General features: G+C 38.5%; 1 protein-coding gene across 3 annotated transcripts in view; it reads right to left on the reverse strand.

The window, feature by feature from the left end:
* Positions 1 to 24,347, reverse strand: part of FRMPD4 (FERM and PDZ domain containing 4) — a 295,802-nt gene that overhangs the window by 62,910 nt on the left and 208,545 nt on the right. For 2 of the 3 annotated variants that reach the window (XM_015636209.2, XM_015636218.3), the window contains exons 3-4: positions 3,712 to 3,872; positions 1,536 to 1,638 (exon numbers count right to left, since the gene is read on the reverse strand). In XM_015636209.2, coding sequence (XP_015491695.1) covers positions 1,536 to 1,638; positions 3,712 to 3,872 — 264 coding nt within the window. The remainder of the gene's footprint in view (positions 1 to 1,535; positions 1,639 to 3,711; positions 3,873 to 24,347) is intronic. The other variant, XM_033512691.1, reaches the window with a different exon arrangement.

Below are 24,347 nucleotides of genomic sequence, written 5' to 3' on the forward strand. Positions count from 1 at the left end.
ATTCTTATTGAGTTTCTCATTTGAAGGCAGACAGAGCATCAACTATAAAATAAATTCAGTCTGTCTCAGGTCTAATCAGTCTATTTTCCTTGCTGTTATTACTACATATTGCTAGAAGCAGAAAACGAGATAGAGAACCTAACTTTGCTTAATGTCAAAGAATCAAGGAAAGAATGAAGAAGACAATATTATTGCTTTATTGAGAAATAAAGACACCAAAAATGAGCATAAGACCAATTTTTGAAGCTTATACCAGTGGTCAACACAGAGCACAACACAGAACTTTATTAGAAGCAAGACAGTTCTTTCAGTTTATGAAGTCTGCTCATCACAAGAAGATCTTAGCAAGTTTTGTTTATTAGTTGACTTGCAGGTTAACACTTCTTTTGAAAAAAGTCTGAAAATTTATTTTGTTTAATCCCAGCTAACACAGATGAAGGCCATCAGCATTTCTGGTGTTTTCATACCATTTCTGCATCATCTTTGGAAGTTTTCTTCTAATCACCAGCAAATGAACACCCGTTTGCAGGAGGAAACTGCTGTGGCACTTCCTGCCCAAATTTTTGTAAACAAATGTGACTTTTCAAAATTACATGGGTAACACTGAAAACACTGATAGCTGTAAGTTTTGAGGAGAGGTACCTGTACAATTAAAACCTGAGCATCTCTCAGGAATCAATAAGACTCACTGATTCAGAGTTTACACTGATGGGAAGGAGAATACAGAAACAAATCTGGTGTACAGCAATCAAGCTACTGGAATTTAAATGGCTAATTTTTAAGTTTTTTATTTAGTTACCTGCCATTTTTCTGTGCAATGCATATGTAACATTTCTTGTTACTCCAGAAGCAAAGTTTATTAAATGAACTGCAATACATCTTTTTCTACATTTTTAGTATTTGTCAGTCACTGTTATTCTTTTCCTTCTACATCCCATTTACAATCTACATTTATGTTATAAATACTGACTTTTCTCCTTTCCTGTACTATCCCCAGACACCTTTTTTGTCTAGTTTTCTTCCTTCTCTTTCCTGCCTGCCTCTTTCACACAAACTCACCTACCTGCATTCCACCTAAACACTTTTTGAGCTTCTCTACATATTTACATGCATTCATTCATTCTCAAAAACCACCCTACCAAGTTTTCTTTATTCTTCACATAAGACAAACTTAACTTTCTTCATGTGAAAAATGAACAGCAATGCAACAGTGAGTGGAACTTCCATGCTCCAGGAATCATCTTTTCAACAATCCATACCAAAAATAAATACCACGAGAATACTATTCCTCTTTTGATTCCCAAGTACTTTGGAGCTACTTCTGGATGTTTTTATACTTTTTCAGCTACCCAGATGATATTTTAAGAGGACACTTCATTTCAATACTGAAATAATTCATTATTCTTCATTATAACTAAAGCAACATTATTTTCTCTTGTCTCAGCCATGGAAAGCAAGACTTGCTGTACTACTGAACGACTGCACAAGGCAATAAGTCACTGGGTTCGTAGTTTAAGTGACAGGACATCAAGTACCTGACAAGGTCGATGACTCTCTCCCTTGGAGCAGTGCTGACTGGCTCATCATTAATCATTATGATCTGATCCCCTGGTATTAGCTTTCCTTCAGAGGGGCCGCCTGCAGACAAATGAAGAGAAAAAATAAAAAAAGAGAGCACAGGTTAGCAGACCATTGTAAACACACAGACACGCTGTCGTTCACATACTGCAAGTGTGTTTTTCCTTCAGCTAATGACATTTTTACACTATTTCTGATGTTACCAGTACTCCCTCACCAGGAAAATCTTGCAAGCTAGTGGTTCAGGAGCTTCTACTGAAGTTCCTCAAGTTCTAAACCTGTATCTAACCACCTAAACCAGGGGTTCAGTTTTCTGAAGGGCCAAAAGGACCCATAAGCTGTGAACTAATGTACCCTTTAAGGTGTGATCAACCATATTTTAATCACCTTGATCAGTGTTTGTCTGATATTTTGTAAGACCACTCTGAGGAGGATTTCTTTTCCTGTGAACAAATTATTCTGTTTACCTACTCTTAAGATCAGGAGGTCTTTTTCCATGGTAAATATACCACATTTTCCTGGTTGCAGCATATGGTTTCCTGTCCCAGGCAAAGAAACATCTTATTCTTTTCCAATGAAACATCACTTATATATTTTAATGTCATTCCCAGGTGTCTCCTATGACTTTTCTCTTCTAGGCAAAACAAACCTGTTTTCTTCAATTGGAGACAGTAAGTTTTTACACCTCCAACTGCTTGAATCTCTTTTCTGCTGGATTCCTACCACTCAATGAACACGGGTACATCCAAAAGCATTGTCACTTTCAGTTAGAAATGAATATTTAGCATTAGTCTGAATAGACAATCAGTCATGTATATGCCCGTGTGGTTTGGATTCTGGCACTGCTGAAATGCACATTGAGTGCATTGTATTTTACTTTCTCAGCACAATTAGATGTCAGAAGATGATGTGACATCAGAGTTCCTAGTGTAAAGATATATCCTCTCTAGTCTTTGCATTTACACACTGCAATGATGATACATAAAAAAATGAATAATATTTCAACTATGAAGATAAAGTCTTAAAAGAAAATGTTTCAGCATCAAAACCAATTAATTCAACAACTAAGCTAATGTTGATCCTTTCCACTATTTGCTTTGAAAATTTTACTGCACTTCCATATCCCTCATAAATGGATACAAATCCATGTAGGAGAATGTTGTCCTGAGCTCATATTTCCTCCTATTCACTTGGAACAGAACATAGTAGACACATTTTCAAAATTTTAACATAAAACTAAATTAATAAAGCCAAGCTGAGAGAAATGAGCTGTCTGGATTTGGTTCAAATATTAGTTACGCTGCTCACTTCATGTGAAAGCAATACAAATGTAATCAATGCACACATGTGGGTAAATGACATCAGAACTTCACAAAGTCAATTTTGCCTCTCTTCTGCTCTCTGTGGGGGTTCTGAACATACTGAACAAGAGCAAAGTCAAATCCCTGTCCTTGGCTGCAATTTTACATAACAACTGAACTTTTAAGCATAGAGAGCAGGAGCCTGCTATTTGGGAGATGGATTATCCCAAGTCTGGTCTCTCAGGACTTTAAAAAGATCACAAACCTCACTAATTTTCATGGCAGGAAAGATGTTTAGGGAAATCTTTTGACCTGGCTTTTAACCATATAGTTATACAGATGCATTCATTAAAGAAAAAAAAGCCAGCAATAGCATTCTCTTTTCCAGAAAGTTATATTGTTTTTACAAACCTAGCTTTCCTTGGGAAGGTGATGGTAAGAATGAAAAATATGCAAGTTTTAATCTCAGAATGCAACATACCTCTTGAAAACACTGATTCAATGGTAATGAAGGTGACAGCAAACCAATATAAAGATACCAGGGAGAAGACCTTCTTTCCTTGAATGAAATGGGTTAACTTCTTTCAGGCAAACAATAGTAATGGCTCAGAGCAGTAACTCCAAACTGGCCTTTTGCCAACACATTTATGTAATGTTCAAAAATGAGTGGGAGGAAGGAAACCACTGGGTAAGACAAGGCTTAAAATCATATCTAGTATTTGTGATTACTTTTCCTGCCTGAATATTTCAACAGTTCTCAACCTTGTAGCTGTATTTCATCTTAGTAAGCTAAATCAAAGTTTTCTTCTGGGGTCAGGTGAGGAGAACATACCTGGTGTTACTGAGCGTACAACAACTGGCTTTTCACTACCAGCCACAAACCCAAATCCTAGCACAGGATCCCTCCTCATTTCCACTTTCCGAGGGGCTGGAGGGGTTATTTGGCAGCTCTCTATTCGAGGGTCTTCAAATGTGGCTGATTGTGTCATGTGACTGTGAAAAAAAAATAAAAGATGGAAAAAGGAAAAAAATCATTAAAACATGATTTTGTGGTATCTACTTGAGCCAAACAATTTGTGCAACGATATGAGATGAATATCTGAAACGTTCTCACTAGAGGAACTAAAACATCAACTTAATAATTTTCTATTAGATTTCCTTATGAATTAACTAATAATGCTGCTGGCAGGTCTCAAATAGTAATCAATATTATCAGGCTTTAAAGAAGCCTCTTTTTTACAGCACACATTCAATCATATCCTATATATGAAAGAAAAATTACCCAACAATAAAGCCTTTGTCATCTGTGGTTCAATTTTTCATCCTTCAACTTTTGGAAGGGAATAATAATAGTAGGGACCTACTCATAACATAAAACACAACAATTAGAATCTGTTAGCCTTTTTAAAAAGAAGACACACATTTTAATTTGGGGATCTAACATGTTAAGCAGCTTTCTGAGCTTCCTAAGGCACCCATAACAGCTCTGTATTTGCTACTTGGATAAACTATCTGAAATCACTTCAAAACGTTCCAGGGCACAAACAAACAAAAAAGATATCAAAAAAATATATTTATGTGGAATTACTAAAATACTTGACTTTCTTCTACAGTGTTGTGACAAACCCTATTTATTGTATCTAGAAGAAAAAATTCTCATGGCTGGAGGGAAAGATCTTGAGTTTTCAAGCAGAAAATAGAAAGGATGAAAGCTATCCAGCATCACATATCCATGAGATTGAAAACAGTCTAAAAGCATAAAGATTTTAAATTAATGTTAATAACCACTGAAACAAGGCTGATCCTGTACACAGTAAGAACCAAAACTGGATGCAAAATACTTTGCATTTTCCACCCAATGCCTGGATTCCCCACTGACTCACAGCTACCAATTCCCAGTGCCAATGAGACAGACAAACAGACCACTCCAGTGTCTAACCCCAAACACCATCCAGTGATGAACTCATGGTGAACTCCTGTGCTTCAGGAAACCAAACTACCACTGCAAGCAACAAGCAATATCTGGTCAGCACAGTACTGACAGATTTCAGCTCATGATATCAACTTATTGCAGTCCTGACAGACCTCAGATAATATTTGTTCTAAGTTGCCTGACAAAGAGTTAACTCTTTTTTTTACTTTCAAGAGACTGTAAGTCTGCAAGTGCTGAACTGACTCTAGCTCATGGTGTAACTTTTCTAAAAAATTCTTTTTTGTTCCTTTTTTCTCTTTCTTAATTCTGCTGCACTTCTTCTGTACTTTTTTTCCACTCCTGGATTTCTCAGTCCCCTTTGGGCTGAGCTCCTTTGGGATCCTCCCTCGTGGGGAGTCCCGCTTATCACAGTTCTCTGGGTTTGAGGAAAACTCCCAAGCTCGTCAGGATCTTGTTTCTCGTGTTTCTTAGGATGTTATCCAAAAACTTGGCAGGTCTCTCCAGACTTTCTGCACAAGCTCAATTCACTGCAATCTGGCTCATTTTTCTCTGATGGTACAGAATGACCTTGTGGCTCACTTTGTGTCTCACTTTGGCTTTGAAAGCCCAAAATTCCCCCGAACCGTGCAGTTCTTTTATCTTTATACTCATTCTTATCCAATTAACAATAGACATGTATATTATTTTTCTTAATGACCCAATGACCCAATACCTGTGTGCTGCACTGTGGCATTTTCTATCCAATCATCTGCTATTACCCAAAAACCTCTAGAAGAAGAACATGAAGAAGACAGAAGAAGGAAAAGAAACAACAGTTTAAATCTTCCATCTGGTCTTCTGCTGTCTAAACTAACTTAAACTCTAAACTAACTATTTCACACAGTGACTTAAGAAAACTCTCTAATCTACACACTCACACTTTTAGCTTTTTCTAACTTTAACAGTTGTTCTCATGTATCACCATGAAAACACGCTCATGATTTCATATTGTATGAAATTCAGTATTTTTCTGGATCTTAGAGTTAAGTATCAAAAACAAGGACACACACTCTGTCTCAGACTCCAACACATGGAAGATAAATGCAGTAGACAAATGGAGGGAGCCAAATCCCAACCCCACCTGCAGAGAGAGCACAGGCTCTGAGAAAGGTCACAACTAGCCTAAGAAGTCTGAAATGCACATCAGAGAGGCAGATACCCCTACAGCACCCAGCAGTATCATCTGTTGGTGAATCATAATTAAATAACAATATGAAAGTCAAGTAATGTCCACATATCTTTGATAATTTTACATATACCATGTTATAACATGAGAGTTAAGGGATGTACCATGCAACCAGCATTGTTGCTCTCACCTCCTGTCCCTCTTCCATCTGCAAATACAACTCCCTGAATAACTCCAAACTGTCAGTCCGTAAGGAGAAAGTTATCATTCAGAGATCTGTTTTCAGCACCAGTGGCATGCAAAAACTTCTCTGATCTTTCCCCAACACATACACCTTAGGCACGACATGAATTTACTTTCTCTCGTTGGTCTGCTTCATTACTGATACACAGAAGAGCAGCAAAATCTCAGTAAACTCTCAGTGGAAGTCTATTTCTGTTACTGGATTTTTCTAGGGCTTTTCTTCAAAGAAGCTTTCTATCCCTTTCACTAGATTCAGTCTGCCTAGAGTAACATGCTGTCTTTTTATGCATTTGATCAGAGACAGCAGAAGCTACTTCCTTACAAAAATAAGAGAGCAAGAGAATATCTCTGCTCTCTTAATACATGCACAAGGTGAGGTCAGCAAAGAAAGTACTTGTTTTTTACTAGCTAGAGCATCACATCTGATACTTTATTCTCTTCCTCCTCCTCCTGTTCCTCCAGCTTTTGTCAGTTTATTTTAGATAACTTTCTATTTTGTTTTTCCAATGAACTTTTAGAAAATCCAGAGAATTATATGCGGACCCTTTAAGAAATCTATCTTCAGGACCTCCCAAGCAGCTCCTCTCCATAAATTCCTGTTTATGGTTTGTGCTTCTAGATATTCATATATTTTGTCTTTCTAATGAGACAATTTCTGAGGTGTCACTGGTATCTAAAAAAGTATCTATTTCAACTTGTAAACTTTGTTTTGCTAGAGGAGACAAAACTCTGCATTTTTCACCTCTCTTAAAAGACAGCCCCACAAAGCTAACTTTCCACAAAGTTAAGATAATCTATTTAATAATTTTTTCCTAATAGCTGTTTCCATTTTTGTAACTGGGGCACTACAAGCCCAAACTTGTAACCTTCTCTCTCCAAAGAGAAAATGCCATTTTTACAGGCAATGTGAAAATACTGCTCGAGCCTTTAAAGATGACTTTCCTGTCATTGTACTTGGTCTTCTAGCACTTGTGTAGCCTGTTTTAAAAAGGAAAAACCCCAAAACAACCCCCAAAACCCCCAACCAACAGCTGCAGTTCACCTAAAAATTTCTAAGAGTAGACAAAGATTTGCTTAAAAGAGCAGCCCTGCTACTGGATGCTCCAGAGCTTGCCTTGGCTGGTTGGTGCTGAGGATCTGCAGCAGCACAGCATCAGTTATTCAAAGCCTAAGCAAGAGGATCAGCAAAGAGCAGTCCATCATGATTCTGAGTGGTGCAGCAGACACTATTGATTTTTAAGGTTATCCACCTTGAAATACATCAGCTAAAAAGACTCTGTAGCTCACACTTCCACAGCTTGCTACATCGGATATTCTTGTGCCATTCAGTACGTTGGGTGTGTATTTCAAGAGAGCAGCAAGATGTATAAATATGATCCCAGAAGAGATGAGATGAATGCTCAAAGCTTTTTGTGACGGAACATTGACAAACCCTCTTCCTCCTGTGGTTAGTTCATTATTGAGATGCCAGCTGAGGTACCACAGTTCAAGACTAATTTGAATTTTGCATTAATTGGAGGTATTTGATCTCCATCTCAGCTATGGAAAATATTGACTTCTGCAGAATAACTATGCTATGAGTTCTAAATCAGAATCTAATAAGTTTGGACTCAAAAAAGCCACTTATGGGAACCCTACCCAGAATATCCTTTACACTGCGAAAGATCTTAGAAGAATAACTGCAGCACTACAGACTTGCTATTTGCTTCAAACACCCTAAAAAAATCTATTTAGGTACATTTAGATACAGTTCTTACATCATACCTAAAGCTTTACTTTTCTCAAGGAAAAACCTGAGATTTTAAATATGAACTTTCTTTCCATGTACACAAACTCAAGCTGCCCTTAGATTGCCTTTTCAAAGAGAGATGCTTATTTCCCTTCATTTTCAACAGCTGGGCTTAGTCCTTGCTTTACAAAAGGCCATCTTTTCTGATGCACTCATGTTGACAGCAGTGAGAGACTGCTGCCATATGAAGGAGAGTAATTCTTAGAGAATTTCTTGAGCAGGGATTTTATATACCAGACTCTTCTGAGAGATAAACTACCAGCTATGGAAAATCATAGCAGAAGTGCAATCATAAGCACTTACTCTCTTGAACTCTCTGTGGCAACTGCACTAGTCAAAAGAGAAGGTAAGGGGAAATGAGATAGAAGGCATCTGAGTGTGCATGCACCAACACTCTGAGCAGAGCAGAGATGTTGTGGGGCGGCATAAAATTCATGTGCACACTTACCCACAAAAGGGCCTACAGTGAGAAAGGAGAAAGAAAATTAGGAAAGAAAAACACCCGGGGAAGCACTGATCAGCTGCATCACAGCAGCTAGCACCTGCAAACACAATTCAGAAGCCCCTCCCCATTATGAGGAGTCTAACTTTACATGTGCATAATTTTAATGTGCCAAATTCATGCTTGGCTTAGTCAGAGGTATGGTTTAAGTCTGACACTTTGAATCTTCACATAATTAGCTTCAAAATCATTAACTTGGTCATATTTTCCATGGAAACCTTCCTAGCATTGTCCTTATTTAAATTTGCAGCTGAATAATCTAAAGAATATGTAAACAAAGACTGCAGTTGAGAGCTTGATTTAATAATGCTAACTGGTAATTAAAAGCAAAGTATCTGAATAAAATGCTTTTTTAGCCTTTGCATTTTGACATGTCATTCACTGACACGTCAAGGTTTTTTGACAAAATATGGAATTTGCATTTTCACAGCAAAATGCTTGGAGTTCTAACTCTTCTAAGAAACTGAAAACTATGGCATGAACCCTGTGATCCTGGTTATGATAAACATTATTTCAGAAATAAGTAAGAAAGTCACCTGAAAAACTTTAGCTCCTTTTTGCAATGACTTCCAGAAAGAAAGCAGAAAAACTGGTACCCCAAACTGAGTTGAATACAGCTGCACACCCACAAACTCTAAAACAACCATAATCAATTGGTTGTTGCATCATACTTTGACAGGGTGGAGACATGCTGCTTTTGGGTGTCACATTTTAGATTCCCCCATTACAGTTTGTTTCAATTACTTCACAAGATAACACCAGCTTGCAATTTTGGGGTGTTTAATCCTTACCTTTCAAACAGTACAGTATCTCTGCTATACAGATTGATTTACCTACAAAAAAGACTCTTTTCACTTGAGACACAGCAGGTGTAAACTTAGTCAATGACAGAGAAGAATCTGTGGAAATGTCAAACCACTCACAGACTGATGAGTGGAAGTGGGCAAGGAGGAGGGAAATAAAGACTTTTTACCAAAGGTTTAATTCAGAAATAACAAAACCACTTCAAATTGTTGAGAACTGCTAAAATCCTGTCTCATTAATTTGGAGGAGGTGGAGGATCTGCTTTGTTGATTGCAGTTGTGATTTGCAACAAGATCTGTGCAAGTTAAGGACACTAAACAAACCTTCATTTACAATCCTCCATTTGAGTCCCTGCCATGAGTCTCTGCCCATCTGCCCCAAAACCTCTTCATACTCTGTTCAGAGTCTGTTTAGGCTCTGCACTCAAAATTTCCTGAGAGTGGGAGAAGCTATTGTAGCAACACAAGGAAGTAACTTTAATTCCCATTCAATCACTATTCTTCAGGAATTAGCATAAGAAAAATGGCTTGAGACTTGAGGCAGTTTTATAGAAACTTATAACAACATGAGGGTGTTCTATATTTCCCTGCTTGATAATCTGGAAAGACTACCAAAACAACAATGGCAGTCAAAAGAGAATTCTCACAGAGACAAAGAAACATGCAAACCCTCCAGAAAATGAAAAAAATATCTTTGTTAATTTAGCTTAACTAGTAGCTAAATATGAAAAATAATTTCCTTCCTTCCTGGAACCTCTCAGTATATCCCAAGTTAATTTATTTTCTCTAAGAAATCCCCCAAGAATTATTAAGAAGTAGGACACAAGTGTCAAAATCATGCATCAACTGGCTTTTACTTGAAAGTGGTATTTCAAGAAAAAACTGCACAAGTAGTTATTACACTGCTCAGTAAAACTACTGCTCCTACAGAGAATCTGGTGCCTTGACAAATTCGTTTTTGCTCCATTTTGCAGGAAACTAGAGCCGCTTGAAGCTCAAGAATTTTTTTAGACATATTCAACAGACAAAAATTTTATTTTCACTGTTTGATAAAGGAGTCAATTTTTAACACTTCAAGAAAACATTCTCTACATTTCACTGTTTTTGTGCAGGTGTATATACAGAGAATTCAGTATCACAGCCACAAAATGCAACTGGGGATATTTATCAGACTTTTTTCTTTCTTTCTTTCTAGGACTACTTTTTTTTGCCCCAGTCTATGCTTCTCTTTTTTTTTTTTTTTTTCTTTTTTTTTTTTTTAAGCTTTTTCAACAGTTAAATCCTCCAAAGTCAGGTCATTTTATAACACCCTAGAAAATGTTTGGCATATGCCATCTGGGTGAACATATGGTAAAAATGTAATTAGAAAGAAAAAGGTTTGCTGGTTTCAGAAGAAGCTGGTGACAGCTTTTTTGATAAAATTGGATAAGGGAAATCTGACATGTAAAAAAAATTTCAAAATCCAGTCTTCCACTGTTGGGCATGATCTGCAATCTAAAGCAAGGCAAAGTGAACCAAAATTACGCTGAATAAAACTGACATGAATACAAATTTAGAGGGCTAAAATGATTTATGCTCAACTTTATTCAGGCACTGGGGAAAACACACTGAAAATGTAATTCATAATGACAATTAGGACTCATATTATTACACGTGTAAAATGTGAATGCTTGTGCATTCTGCCTAATTCTATATATGAATACTATATATGGAGAAGAAAAAAAAACCACTTCAATAGTTGAATTCCACAAAGACATGGAAATAAGCCTCAACCCCAACTGCCAACTAGCAGTTGTTTGCTTTGAGTATTACATCTACAGATTGTTAGAGAAATTATCTTTTAAAATTATTCTTCTCTCAGGATAGCCACAAACATTTTAAAAGCTCTGCTCACAACAAACATTTGACTTCCCTCCTTTTGTACTGGGACAGGACTTAGAGGCACAATCCAAACAGCAGAAATTGCACAGAAACATCTCAGTGAAAACTGGTGGAGAAAGGGCCACCTGAATGCTAGAATTACCTCCCCTGGAAGCCGAGCGTGATGCCAGCCTCTGTCTGACTCACTGCCCAGAATGTACAGCCAGCCTGGGTGTGCCAGTGATGAGTAAGTCTGAACTGCAGCCATGCACGTGCAGCACGTGGTGCACATGGACAGCCCACCCCCCTAACACACAATTATGCTCCCACACACTGCTAAATGGCATTTCTACACTGAGTTTCAGTCCCAGCAAACTTTTCTCACCTGGGTGACACCAAGTTCCACAAAAATACTCTTGGTTTCAAAGCCTGTAAGTGAACAGAGATTCAGGGCTCCATTCTTGAGCAGGTTTTCATAACCAAAGGAAGCTCACAAAATATTCCTATGTACAAGACTGCATGGATGAAACTATGGATGAACTGCCTCCCACAAGAAATTTCAGGGCAAGCCCTGGGCTGGAGCTGTGCAGACACAGGGTAATCCAAAATGTTAGATAGCAAGATAGCAGAAATGGCAAATGGCTAACATTGGCTGGTTTGACCAATTGGTTCTTGCATTCTCCTGGGTAAGATTTATGATGTTACAAAGTCACTGGTATTTCCTCCCTGAAAAGAGCATTTTCACAGGTCAACTCTAGCATATGCAGCATGGGCTGGTAGTATAGCACAGGGAGGCAGAGTGTTTGGCCACCTGCATGGCCCTACTGCTTCAAGAAGGAAACTGTGCAAGATGATTCTGCCAGAAATCAGATATACTGGCTCTCCTCCACAGGAGGAATTTCTTACAAAGTTAGGATTTGAAGTACACCTAGGTTTTATCCTGACAAAAAGCATTTTTCTTAAAGTGATCTGAGCTACTCTGTTTAGGAGAGTGAGTTCACTGTAAAGTAATCACTTTAAGGCCCTTTAAGATGATGTGAAATGCAGCTTTTCATTATCCCCTGCACATGCATCAATTAGCCCTGTTGCAACTACAGACACAGAAAAGGGGGAAAAAAACCCCAAACAATCTGCAAATACACAATAAATCCATCTGGGTGGAAAGCGTCCCCTGAAAAACTGAACATACAATTCCTATTCATCCTGCTTTAGAGACTTCACACTCACCCCATCAAGAGCAGTCTGTCAGCCCTGCCTGGCCCAAGTTTGCAACAGCAGAGACCTGTACTCAGGGCTGCCAGCATTTCCCATCTAGTGAGTAAAAGGAGCTGCCATCTCCAACTCAGTATGGACAATTTGTCCAACTGAAATGTGATAAAAAGAACACAGGAGAAGAAGCAGCATGGAAATCGGTTTTAAGGTGCTGATTACATTAGGAAAACTACTAACTAAAAAAAATCTCATCTGGTACAATGCTGAAAGCTTGTTCCAACCATCACATGTCAATCTCTGTAAACACTGAGTGTGGGTAACCTGATGTCATGGTAAGAAGACAGAATGCAGGTTTAATGTGCCCACTGCAACCCCCTGATACAGCTGGGCTTGGCATGAACAAACAGCTGAAACATGAAGCCCCTGCTGTAACAGTTCTGTACCTGCCTAGTTCTTGGGAACTCAGCACTGTTATGAGCATATGGAGATAAGCAATTACAGCAAAAGCAAAACCCATTTGTTAATCCTTTGAACTTAATCTTCCTCATTCCTTTAGCAATTGAATAGATGAGCAGGTCACAGAAAGGGCTCTAAATCATTTACTCATTTCCTTCCTTTCCAGTTACAGTGGAAGGCTCCTGGACCAAAACTAGCCCTTCTCATGGTACCATGTCAACCCAGCATCCCACCTACTGCCTCTTGGGCAAAGTCCAGCCTTTCTCAGGGGAAACTGAACATCAGCTGGCAGCATTAAAACAGGTGAAATACCAGCATATGGGTTAATTCATAAACAGTGGCTGCTCAATACTGCAGCTGCTTAGTTTATTGACAGCCAAGTATTTAAATACTCAGGGATGTAACCCCTGAGTTTGTATCACTCTGGTCAGTACAGCTCTCTGCGCTCAGAAGAAGGCTGTACCTGCTTCTGTATGTCCACTTCAGGAAAGGGCAGCACAACAACCCAGTTAGAAACATTGTGTCTGTCCGAGTTCAGGAGTTCAGAGGAGCAGTCTGTACATCAGTACAACAAGCTGTCTCTAGTTTCCCATGCTGGGTATGAATTCTCTTCACTGAACATTTGGGCACGGAAAGATTAGAGAGTTGCTTTTCTAAAGATGTCCAACTCCCGCACCAATACAATGACTGCAAGGAATACCTTTAATTCTCCAGCTATCAGACAGAAAGGGATCTGCCAGCAACCAAGGGGAATAGAATGAATTTAAAAGATTTTCATAATAACCCACAAAAGTCCCAAAATCATGCCTTCATGATCTGTAACAAAGTCTTCAGTTAGTCTTCAAAGCAAATCTTCTAGTTCTGTAATTTTGGAGAAGGCCTTCAGGACAGAGAGGAAAGAAAGAAACCATCTCTTCCTTTCTCCTTTCTTTTAAAAAATAAAAATAGAGAGGATTACTCTTCTTGACTGCTGATTTGGGACCATGCCATTATGACTCTTCAGCAAATGCAAAATGAGAATAAGAACTTAATTGAAATAACCTAGAATGACAGATTGCACTGATGGGATGTGAGACTGCCAGATAGAGCTGTCATAGAGCAAAAATTAAGCATGGGATATTGAAAGGAGAAAAAAATCAGGTGTGTTTGATCTTTGTTTTTTTCCTGGTACATTATTCTCTATACTTCAGTACAAATGGCTGAATTATTTTTCTGAGCTTACTTTTTCCTTTCAAGTAAGCAGATAATCTTTCTAAGTGAGAGCACTTCTAGTAACAACAGGATATTTTATATACCTTAGAAATAGGTTTGCTGCAGATCATATTGCAGCTTCATGATATGAAAGAAGCTTTTGCTAAAGCCTGCGGGTAACTTCTATTTACCAACACGTGAGAAGCTGCCCAACTGCCAACCCATTATGTTTGATAGTATCTATATAAATATTATTAAAGACACTATGTGTGGTATGATGTACAAGAATCATTACCTCCTTCAATTTATAACTGCCAGCAAGCTTCCTCAAGAGGTGAAGGAGAAAAAAGGTAATATACAACATTTCAAAGCAAATGCTCTGGAGTTAAACTGGAGTGACAGCTGCTCTAGAGAAGCCTATTCAGACACAAACCCCTTACTTACAGGTGAAGAAAAAGGCCAAACAAAAGTGTCATGTACAGTAAGCTCAACACAAAAGAATAAATTATGATGGAAGTTGCAGCCAGGCTGGCTGATCAGCACATCAAATCTCCCTGTTTATCTCAGAAGTCCCAATTCTCTGTAAACAGTGAAAGCTCTTAGTAAGGCAAGCAGTTAATTCCAAACTATGACAATCCTCACTTTGGAGTTCAGAACAATTCTACAGATGGCTTGCTTTTTATTTAAGCTACAGACATGTCACTCTCTTCTGAAATCTAAAGCTGATAAACTCTGTAAAGCCCCATCTCATGAAAAACATAATTAAAGGCCTTCAAAGTTTCCTCAGAAAGTACATAAAGCATTTTGGAATGTTGATTTTGTTTTTAAGGAAAAACAACACTAATGCAATTCTGACATTAAATACATTGCTAAAACAAAGACTTTAAAGACTCAGACTTTAAAAAAAAAAACAACAAATACAACTAAAACAAAATCTTGGTCACTGATACTGCACACTTGTATACATTTTCAGCCTGGAAACAGTCATGTCTCTTTTTGTACAGAGACAGGTCAGAGTGACAGAACAGGCCAAACTTGAAGAAAATGAGCTGTAACTAACATTCTGAAATATATAATTTTTTTACTTATCTTCTGAAACTTAAAAACAAGGATGGATCTGAGCCATTGGCAGTAAATGTAAATGATCTTGTAAGTGTAGGTCTGCTTAGGATCAGGCAGATCTGGGGTTCAGGACTACATGTAAAGAGTGATATTTGGTAGCCATACAAAACCAAGGTTTTTGGTTGTTTTGTTGTGGTTTTTTTTAGTAAAACCACCACAAAACCAAAATAAGTGCTGAACTACACACTTATCTGAAGATCATTCTTGACATGATCTGAATATCTAGCTCTAGCTAAATTTAGACCAATACTATCCCCCATTAAGCTGCAGTACATACCATGAGGATAAATCGATTTTTTATGAAACACTCCAGTGATGAAGTTCCCAATTTACTATGTAAAAACTTCCATTACATAGGGCATTCTATAAAACAGTGTTTTTCTAGTTAGATAACAGTTCCTGGGCCAAAGCCCCTTAGTTTTCACAGAGCATCACTGAACCATAGTGGCCTTTAAAACACAGTGTAGAATTTAAGCTGCATGGCACAGCACATGGGGAGGGGAGGAGGGAAACATCTGCCTAATTATACCAGTAAAACCTCAATTCTTTAGAAAATACACTGTGACTTCATTTTACTGTCCATACAAAGCATACTGAACTTTGCATTTAAATGTCTGCCGTAAAAGTAAAGAGCATTTCCACCAAGGAATGAGAACCCAAGCCAAACCAAACTGACTTCATACAAGGTTAGTGGAGCTCCTAAGTTCTAGAACATGAGTCTTATAAGGAGTGGCTGAGGGAGCTGGGAATGTTTGTCTGGAGAAGAATCAGAGCAGACCCTCTGCAACCACCTGAAATGAGGTTGTAGTAACTCAGAGATTGGTCTCTTCTTCCAAGCAACAAGCAATAGAACAAGAGGAAATGGCATCAAGTTGTGTCAGAGGAGGTTTAGATTGGATATTTGAAAAATTTGTAAAAAGGTTTGTCAAGGATTGGAACAGGCTGTCCAGGGAACCAGCCCTGGAGGTATTTAAATGATGTGTAAAACTGGAGACACAGTTTAGTGGTGAACTTGGCAGTGCTGGGTTAATGGTTGGACTTGATGATCTTAGAGGTCTTTTCCAAAATAATGATTCTATGATTCTCTTTTACATACACTATCTTTGCTGACAGATCCAGGAATTATGCACATCTTGGTCATATCACAGCCTACAAGGGAAACTAGGAAATAAATTTCTGGACATTTAGTAGACCAATTTTTAATAGAATAAGAAGTCAGTCTATTTAGGAAGCATAAATTCTTCAAAAGCAGAACAGCCTTTTCTATCATTAATTACTCAACAAACCAACCTTTATATTTTCAGATCACAGAGAGTCTAGTCTATAAATGAAACACATTTTCATAATTTAATCATATTTAACAAAATATGCAAATCAAATTGTTATTCCCCAAATTAAGAACTAAGAAAGATTATTTAGAGAAGATTTATTCATTTCTGACAAGCAGTTTAACTTCAAAGACTACACAATTCAGATTTAGGGCTAGGACAGAAAAAAAATCTGTCAGATCAGGAAATTAAATTACTCTCTGAATTCTGTTTTGAAACATGAGTCATACATTCTCACAATTGATTTAAAACAACTGGAATAAAAACAAAGCAAACCTCTACTATTTTCTAAAATTAATTGAAACATCTGGCAAGAGAAAACAACAAGTCTTCAGCAATGGATAATTAACCTACTCACTGTTCTGTCAAACTCAAATACTCTACTACTTATGTTCATAAACATAAGGAATAGATTTGGAAAAGTTTTAACATTTTAAGTAAAATTCATATCCTTATAGAACAGAGTTACTTATTCTTTTTTGTGTAAAGGAGATCAATCAAAGCATCAGCAATTCAGTGGATCTCATGTCTGTCCATTATAGTTTTGCTATAAATGAAATAGTAGGAACAAAATAATGTGTTTTAGGAGTCTCTGCATCCACATTCCGTAGAGTTACACAGATTACTCTTTTGCCAGTTGTGGGTCTTGTATTTCTACCTCCCACTTATGGCCTGATCCAAATACATAAAGCTTTTTAAAAAAACACACCCCAAAACAAACCAGAAAAAAATTGCAGCTGCAATTTGCAGAAAATGTGAAAATGTTTTGCAATAAATCTTTCTGTTACACTTCTTCAATAAAATTTCTCCTCTTCTGTTCTCCTAAGACAGGATAGGAAAATTAAACCACTTTTTAAATAAACCTGAGGGTTTTTGTCTTTAAAAAATGGCTAGATGCATGGCAACAATTCAGAATACCCAAGTATGAAAGAAGAATCCCATTCTTACTAGCATGATCTTGAGGGGAAAAAACAGCAGCCAAAATCCATTTAAATGACAGGCCACATATACATTCTTTAAAGGGTGAAGATGGGAGAGGGAAAAAAGCCCAAGGAGCACACCAAGTCCAGGGTGACTTTTTTCCATAGTATAACTATGGAACAGGAGAAATGGGAAGGAGAGTTGGTAGAGATGACATCACAGGAGAAGACACTCATCAGTAGCTCCTCTATTCTCTTAGTTTATTATAGTGTGGGAAAAGAGTCACTACTGCCAAGACAAAATTCACAGTCAAACTTCTGAACTGCTGGGAATAGTACATGTTATACCTGTGACATTATCAGTGCAGGAAAAATTACAAGGAAAACTTTCTAGAAGCCTCCATAATTTCCATAATTTCCTTCCAGCCTCCTCCCAGAGGGAAAAAAACCCAAAAAAAACTAACAAACCAACTTGTTTTTTTCCTACCAGGATGCTTTCTTACAGATTAGCTCAAACATTGATCATCATTTCATTCCTTCCTGAATCCACAAGCAGCCTGACTTATGGTAACATCTAGGTAAAACAACCCAAGCAATACAAAAGTGTGGAAAGTAGAAAAACATTGGGAAGCCTTGGCAACATTATCATCTCACCATCTATCAGACACTGCACTGCCATCCTCAGTCTACTCCATCTACCTGCATTCCCTGTTCTTTTGGCCACACTGAAAGGACATTTCCCTGTAAAATCTAGGTGAGGCACTGTTAATTCACAGTCACATGACTAAAGCAAGTTTTATTTTAAGGGATGTAATTACTCCAGCACACACAAGCCCAGTTAAAGCCATTTTGCAGGGATCACATGTGTGTGGCCACCAGAATCATTTCTCTGTTACAGTGACTATACTGCTTGGAAAAATCTTCTGTAGTAGAGCTTAGATCCTTGGAGGAAAAGCCATCACTAATCCAACCCTACATATTGCCAGATGAAATAAAACATGAGCATGAACTGAATGTTTTCTACAAGAACAAAACCTGTCTCTTCCTCTTAGATCTCCTCGTAGCTGTATTAAAGGGCAAACAGTAGACTGGATTTTAATCCGAGTTTTGCATAGCTCTTGTAAAACTGAGGCGGCAATGCAGCTTCCATATCAAACAGCTGGGTATAAACCTGCATTTATGTGCTGTTAGGGTCAAATCAATCCCTTAGACTGAAACAATATGGCACAATCTGGCTGGGAAAATCATACCCAGATCCTCTGCTGCAGTGTGTCTTCCTTTGCCTTTGTATGCGCTTTTCTTTATGGATCTTCAGTCCAGACTACATTTGTAATCCTTAGGAGAAATTTAAATCAGTCATACTGGAAGTATTTAATTTGCTTTCTAAATAATGATTCAGATTCTCTTTTAGTCAGTTGCAGGGGCAGGGAAGAGGGAAAAAAAAAAGAAAAAAAAAAAGGCAGCTTGGAGTAATTAATCCCTTCTTCCAGTTGAGAGACTGCTACAATAGTTTGACCAGGCTCCTGGAGTTATAAACTATGGAGCATTTGGGATTCAAAGCAGACAACTCTCTGCAGCAAAATTAGTTATTCATCTCCATTCTTCTGTATATAAATGAGCAAACAAGTTACAGCCAAAGTGTCTGCCTGCATAGTCTGCTTAGTAATTCTGAATGCAGGACTTTCCAGTGCACAGACACCCGGAATTAATGTTGAAAATACCCTGGCAGTCAGTTATTACTACTGATAAATATTAAATTGGATGGCAGACTTTACTATAAAAACTGAAACTAGAGAAATGAAATGGCTGTGTTTTTAGCCAGAAAGACATGTCCTCTAAAAGATAAAAAAGAGAATTCTTCAGTAGGTATATATATGCTAATGATTGATCAGAAGAAACTTCAAAGCAGATGAGTCTACAAAGCAAGGAGATCCATCATATAAATCTGAATTTGTTAATAAAGCTTATCTTGTATAATTGTATCCTATGAAAGATGCTGCTGGCACAGAGCAACATGGACAGTGTTTACTAAATATGGTAAAGTGATGTCCTACATTCAATAGAAGTCTGTACTTTCAAAAAAGTAGTGTTTGGGGGATTTTGCATGCTAATAATCTTTTGTAAGTACATTATGTGCTTGGATCAGAAGGCAACAAGGTTGGATGCAGTACTTTGTCCTTCGTAATTTTGGACTAGCTTCTGAAAGCATAGCTTTGGTACAAGTATGCTAAGCAGTGCAGTACATGCTTCCGTGCCAAAAAAGTGAAATCACGGACAAATGACCTGATTTCAGGAAAGAAAATTACCTCCATCCCAAACTATTTATAGAGAAGACTTCATGGTATCAACAAAGGACACAAACAGCAAATGAAGATCCAACATGCTGCTCTCATCATCACCTGCTCCAAAGAAACTTTCATGCCCCTCCATTGTGCCGTGACTGGGGGGACAGTGGTGCTGCAGGAAGGAATGAACTCATGCTGATGAGCTTGGAGCACCATTCCAATGTTTGAATTCAGCTGTGCAGGGGATGATGAGGCAGACAGCTGCCTTTACCAGTTTGAAGGCCTAGGTAAGGCACACATTGCATTCAGACTCAAGTCTCAATTCACATTGCATGATGTTTTCCAAGCCTGAGCAGCAAGTTTGGTATGCCAGTGACTTGGTGGCCTTGGCTCTAGCAGCAAGCTCTCAGAGTCTTTTCAAATTAGGGCTCAGATCTTATTGACTGGGAGCTAGGTCCCCAAGTTGTGGGGAAGCACATACACTAGGGAGACACTGTAAGTCAAGCACTTCTGGCTGGCCTATGTCTTCTACTAGTGGAAACTTCTAAAACTGTTTTGTGTCTACATGGATATAGTCCAGCAAATCAGGTTCCTAGTCCAGCCAGCTCCAGAAGCAAAGCTCACTTCAGCATCAGTGGTAACACCAGAAACACAGTCCCCAGCATGTGCCTGACCTCTGAGCAGCTACTCAGGAAACCAGACCCCAGGTCCAACAGCAACTGCCTGGGGAGCTCTTCTGGGGAGGACTCAAATCCTTATGATCTTAATAGATGCTGTACAAAGCATGACATAACAAGTTCATACACACTGGAAGGCATGCTTTTCAGCAGGGCTGGATGGGAAATGCCTATTTATTTAGGCAGCAATTTTATTTTTGTAAGAATGGCAGTAAAGGAAAGCTTATAGGAATAAAAAAAAATTACTTTCAGTTCCAGTTTGCCTAACAGCAAGTTATTAGAGCAGCTTATGTAGCTGAGAAAACAAGTAAGCTTTTTACCAGATGATCTTATTGCCCAAAAGCATGGGTTTGAGTTTTTTTTGGTTTGTTTTTTTTCCCAAACTATCTTTGTCATCCCAGTAGAAGGTACTATCTCTGCTAACAAGCACTGCCTCAGTTCTATTTCTAGATCTATCACAGTTACAAAAACACTACCAGCACAAATTTATTCACTGTTCTCAGGAAGGGTTTTTCTGACTGTTTTTAATGTAATGCACAGTGGATAATATACTGGGTATAGGCTTATTTACCCTACCTTATCTTAGATCAGATTAAATTCAATAATGTATATCAGGAAATATCAGTTTGAAAATACTGCTTAGCTGCTTTGTTCAGTAAGGCAGCTACAGATCATGATAAATCACACATGGAAAGTAGATGGAATTTCCTATGCACCCTTCTGAAGCTTCTGGACAGATGAAGTTTCTGCACTTTTTTGCTTTGCAGCCTGGGGTGCTACCAATGCTTTTTTCACATATGAGAAGTCTAAAATGCCACAGCCTTCCTCACAACAATCAAAACCAGACAGACACATTTTGGATCTCCTTCTTAAAAAAACTGAGAGGCAACCAGAAGGCATTTTCTGTCTCAATGACAAGGACTAACTTCCATGGAAAAGTCCTGCTGTTTTGCTTGTTTATCAAAGATGTAGTATAACTAACTAATAACGAGGCTCAATACAGAGTCAACATGTGCTTGCATATCTCAAAGGAATTTCTAAGAGCTTCCATAAAGGAATAATTCATTATAACAATAAGGTGCCAAACAAGATACAGTGGGACATAAATCAAGCTTGGGAACCAACCCATCCACTGACTCTCTCTGGCATTCAGATGATAAATCTCTCCTTACAGCATACCTGCTCCTGTCAGCACTGCAGCTCTTATCTGCCAAAGCCTGCCACTGACTGGCATTGCCTTTGCAGGCCACAGTGGCTGTGGGCTGCCATGAAACTTTTAACCAGTGCAAAGCTTAAAGCAGCTTGGTAATAATGTAACACTTCATACATTTTGTAAGATTCAATGACAACATAGTGCACTTTTTCAAATTTACACAGCATGTCTTTAAAGTATCCTTTACCAAGCCTCAAAGAGAAATAATTCCTTTACCGTGGGTTCTCTAGGAAAAAGAAATACTCCTTTGGCAAAAAATAACTTCTGCCAGCTGGGTAACTGACAAAAATGGATATTCATGAAGAGCGAAAAATAAAAATGGAGCTTTACTAAGATAGAAGTGTTCTCTAAGCACTTCCTCATTTATCATTTCCCAGGTACTTCTCAACAGATAACTGATTTTGTTCTGCAAATGGACTAGAAGATCCCCAGTACCCCCAGCCTCCCTATTATGTATTTCCCAGTAATAAGCAAGCACTATTGGCCTAGAACATTTCTGTCTCTATAGCAATACCAATAAATTAATTATGCCAGAGGCTGTTCACTGACTTTGAGAGCAAATGGCACAGAGAAGCCTCTGCCAACATTATTACCGCACTGTACTTCTCATTACAGTTATTCTCTTAAACTCAACAATGGAAGGCATGATGTCCAAAAAGTCTTGTGGGGATTACAAAACCCTTACAGCCTATGCTAAATCCCAATCTATCGTTGCAGTTTATTTGGAAAGTGTTAAGTGGTGTATGTATGAGCATGTCAAGGACCATTCTAATAATTCAGGTGATGGCCCCTGATGGTCAAATTCTTAACCCCGAAAAATATCATACAGTACTGCTTAATTTACAAAGGATTCTATCTCAATGGTATCTAAAACAACAGGATCTTTTTGAGAAAGTCTCTAGCAGCTTTAGTACAAATTAAATAATAACAGCAATAAAAACTGTGATAACAGAAATTTTGGGGTGTTAATTGTATCATCGTCTTGGGCCTCATTTTACACACATTAATAGAAGTATCATGTATAGAAAGATTCATAAATATGGACCTTTAAATACACTTAACAACCATCATCCAGCTTCTGGTCAAAAGGCAAACATTCTTTAAGTACAATTTCTGCACAGGAAGCACAAAGAATCTACTAACAGATTGCTGGAAAATAAGAAGGTGTATCAGGGAAGCTATGGAGTTACAGAGCAATTGAATCTGGAAATGACCTCTTAAGATTGCCTAGTTCAGACCCTTCTCAAGCAGGGCCATTTAGGCTGTCTAGAAATGTGTCCAGATGGATTCTGAGCACTCTGACAATGAAAGCTCCACAACCTCTCTGGGTAAATGGATTCCAGATGCATCCACACCAGTGCTGAGCAGGGTAGAAAATCACCTTCCTTGACCTGCAAGCAATGGACTTGCTAATGTAGCCCAGGATGCTGTTGGCTGCCACCGTCCCAAGAGTGCATTCCTAGTTTATGGTCAGCTTGGAGTACAGCAGAAAGGATCTTCTTCTGCTAAGCAGCTTTCCAGCTAGTCAGGCCCAAGCCTATATTCATGCATGGTGTTGTTCCTTCGCCAATACAGGACCTTGCATCTCCCCCTCTTGAACGGAAGGTTCAAGGTTCCTGCCTGCTCATTTCTCCAGCCTGTTAGGGTCTTTCTAAATGGCATCACACCCCATCAATGTGTATTAATGTTCCTCACATGTTTTTTTACCACCTGCAACCTTGCTGAGAGTGCACGCTACATGATACTTCAGGTCACTAAAGCAGATGTTACTCAGTACTGAGCTCAGTATCAGCCTCTGGGGTCCATGTTGATGACTGACTTCCAACTGGACCTTGCACCACTGATCACAATACTCTTGACTCAGACATTTAGCCACTTTTCCATCCACCTCACTTGTTTCACTCTTATTTCATCTGCTTGTCTTTGAGGATCTTATGAAAGACTGTTTAAAAGCTCACTAAAGTCAAAGCTATCAACATCTACTCCTTTCCCTTCAAATCAGTCACATCATTTTAGAAGGCTGTCAGATTGTGTAAGCATGATTTACTCTTTGTAAACCCATGAAGACTATTCTGGATCCCCTTCTTGTCCTTCCCGTGTACAGAAATCCTTTTTTGGGTAAGTTGCTCCATCACCTTTCCCAGGAATCAATGTGAGGCTGACCAGACTGAAATTTCCCAAATCCCACTCCATGCCCTTCTGGAAGAGTGATGTGGTATTTGGGCTTTTTTCCTGCTGTCAGGAACCTTCCAAAGATAGCTGAACTGCCTCACAGTGAAATCAGCTAGTTGCCTTAACACTCATGTATGCAATCTACCAGGCCTTATGGACTTGTTTACGTCCATTTTAAGTGCTCCTTAACACAACCACGCCCTAACAAGGACAAGTCGTAACTCCAGACTTCCCTCTGGTTTTAGGTGTCTGGGATTCATAAAGGCAAGGAAAGACTGAAGCAAAGAAGGCATTGAGTACCTCAACATTTTCTCTGTCTACTAACAACAGTATCCCAGAACCATTCAGCAGTGGGCTCATATTTTCTCTTTTCTTCGCTGCTGATATACCTCTAAAATCCTTTCTTGTTGCCCTTCACATCCCTTGCCAGATTAAAGCCACATGAACTTTGCCTTTCCTGATACCACCTCTGCACAACTGGACAGTATGTCTATTCCTCCTGGGTTACCTGTCCCTGCTTCCAGGCTGACTTCTTGTTGTAAAGATCACAGAATCATAGAATAGCCTGAGGTCAAAGGGACTCACAAGGATCACCAA

This window comes from Parus major, chromosome 1 (genome assembly GCF_001522545.3).
Source record: "Parus major isolate Abel chromosome 1, Parus_major1.1, whole genome shotgun sequence".
Classification (NCBI taxonomy): Eukaryota; Metazoa; Chordata; class Aves; order Passeriformes; family Paridae; genus Parus; species Parus major.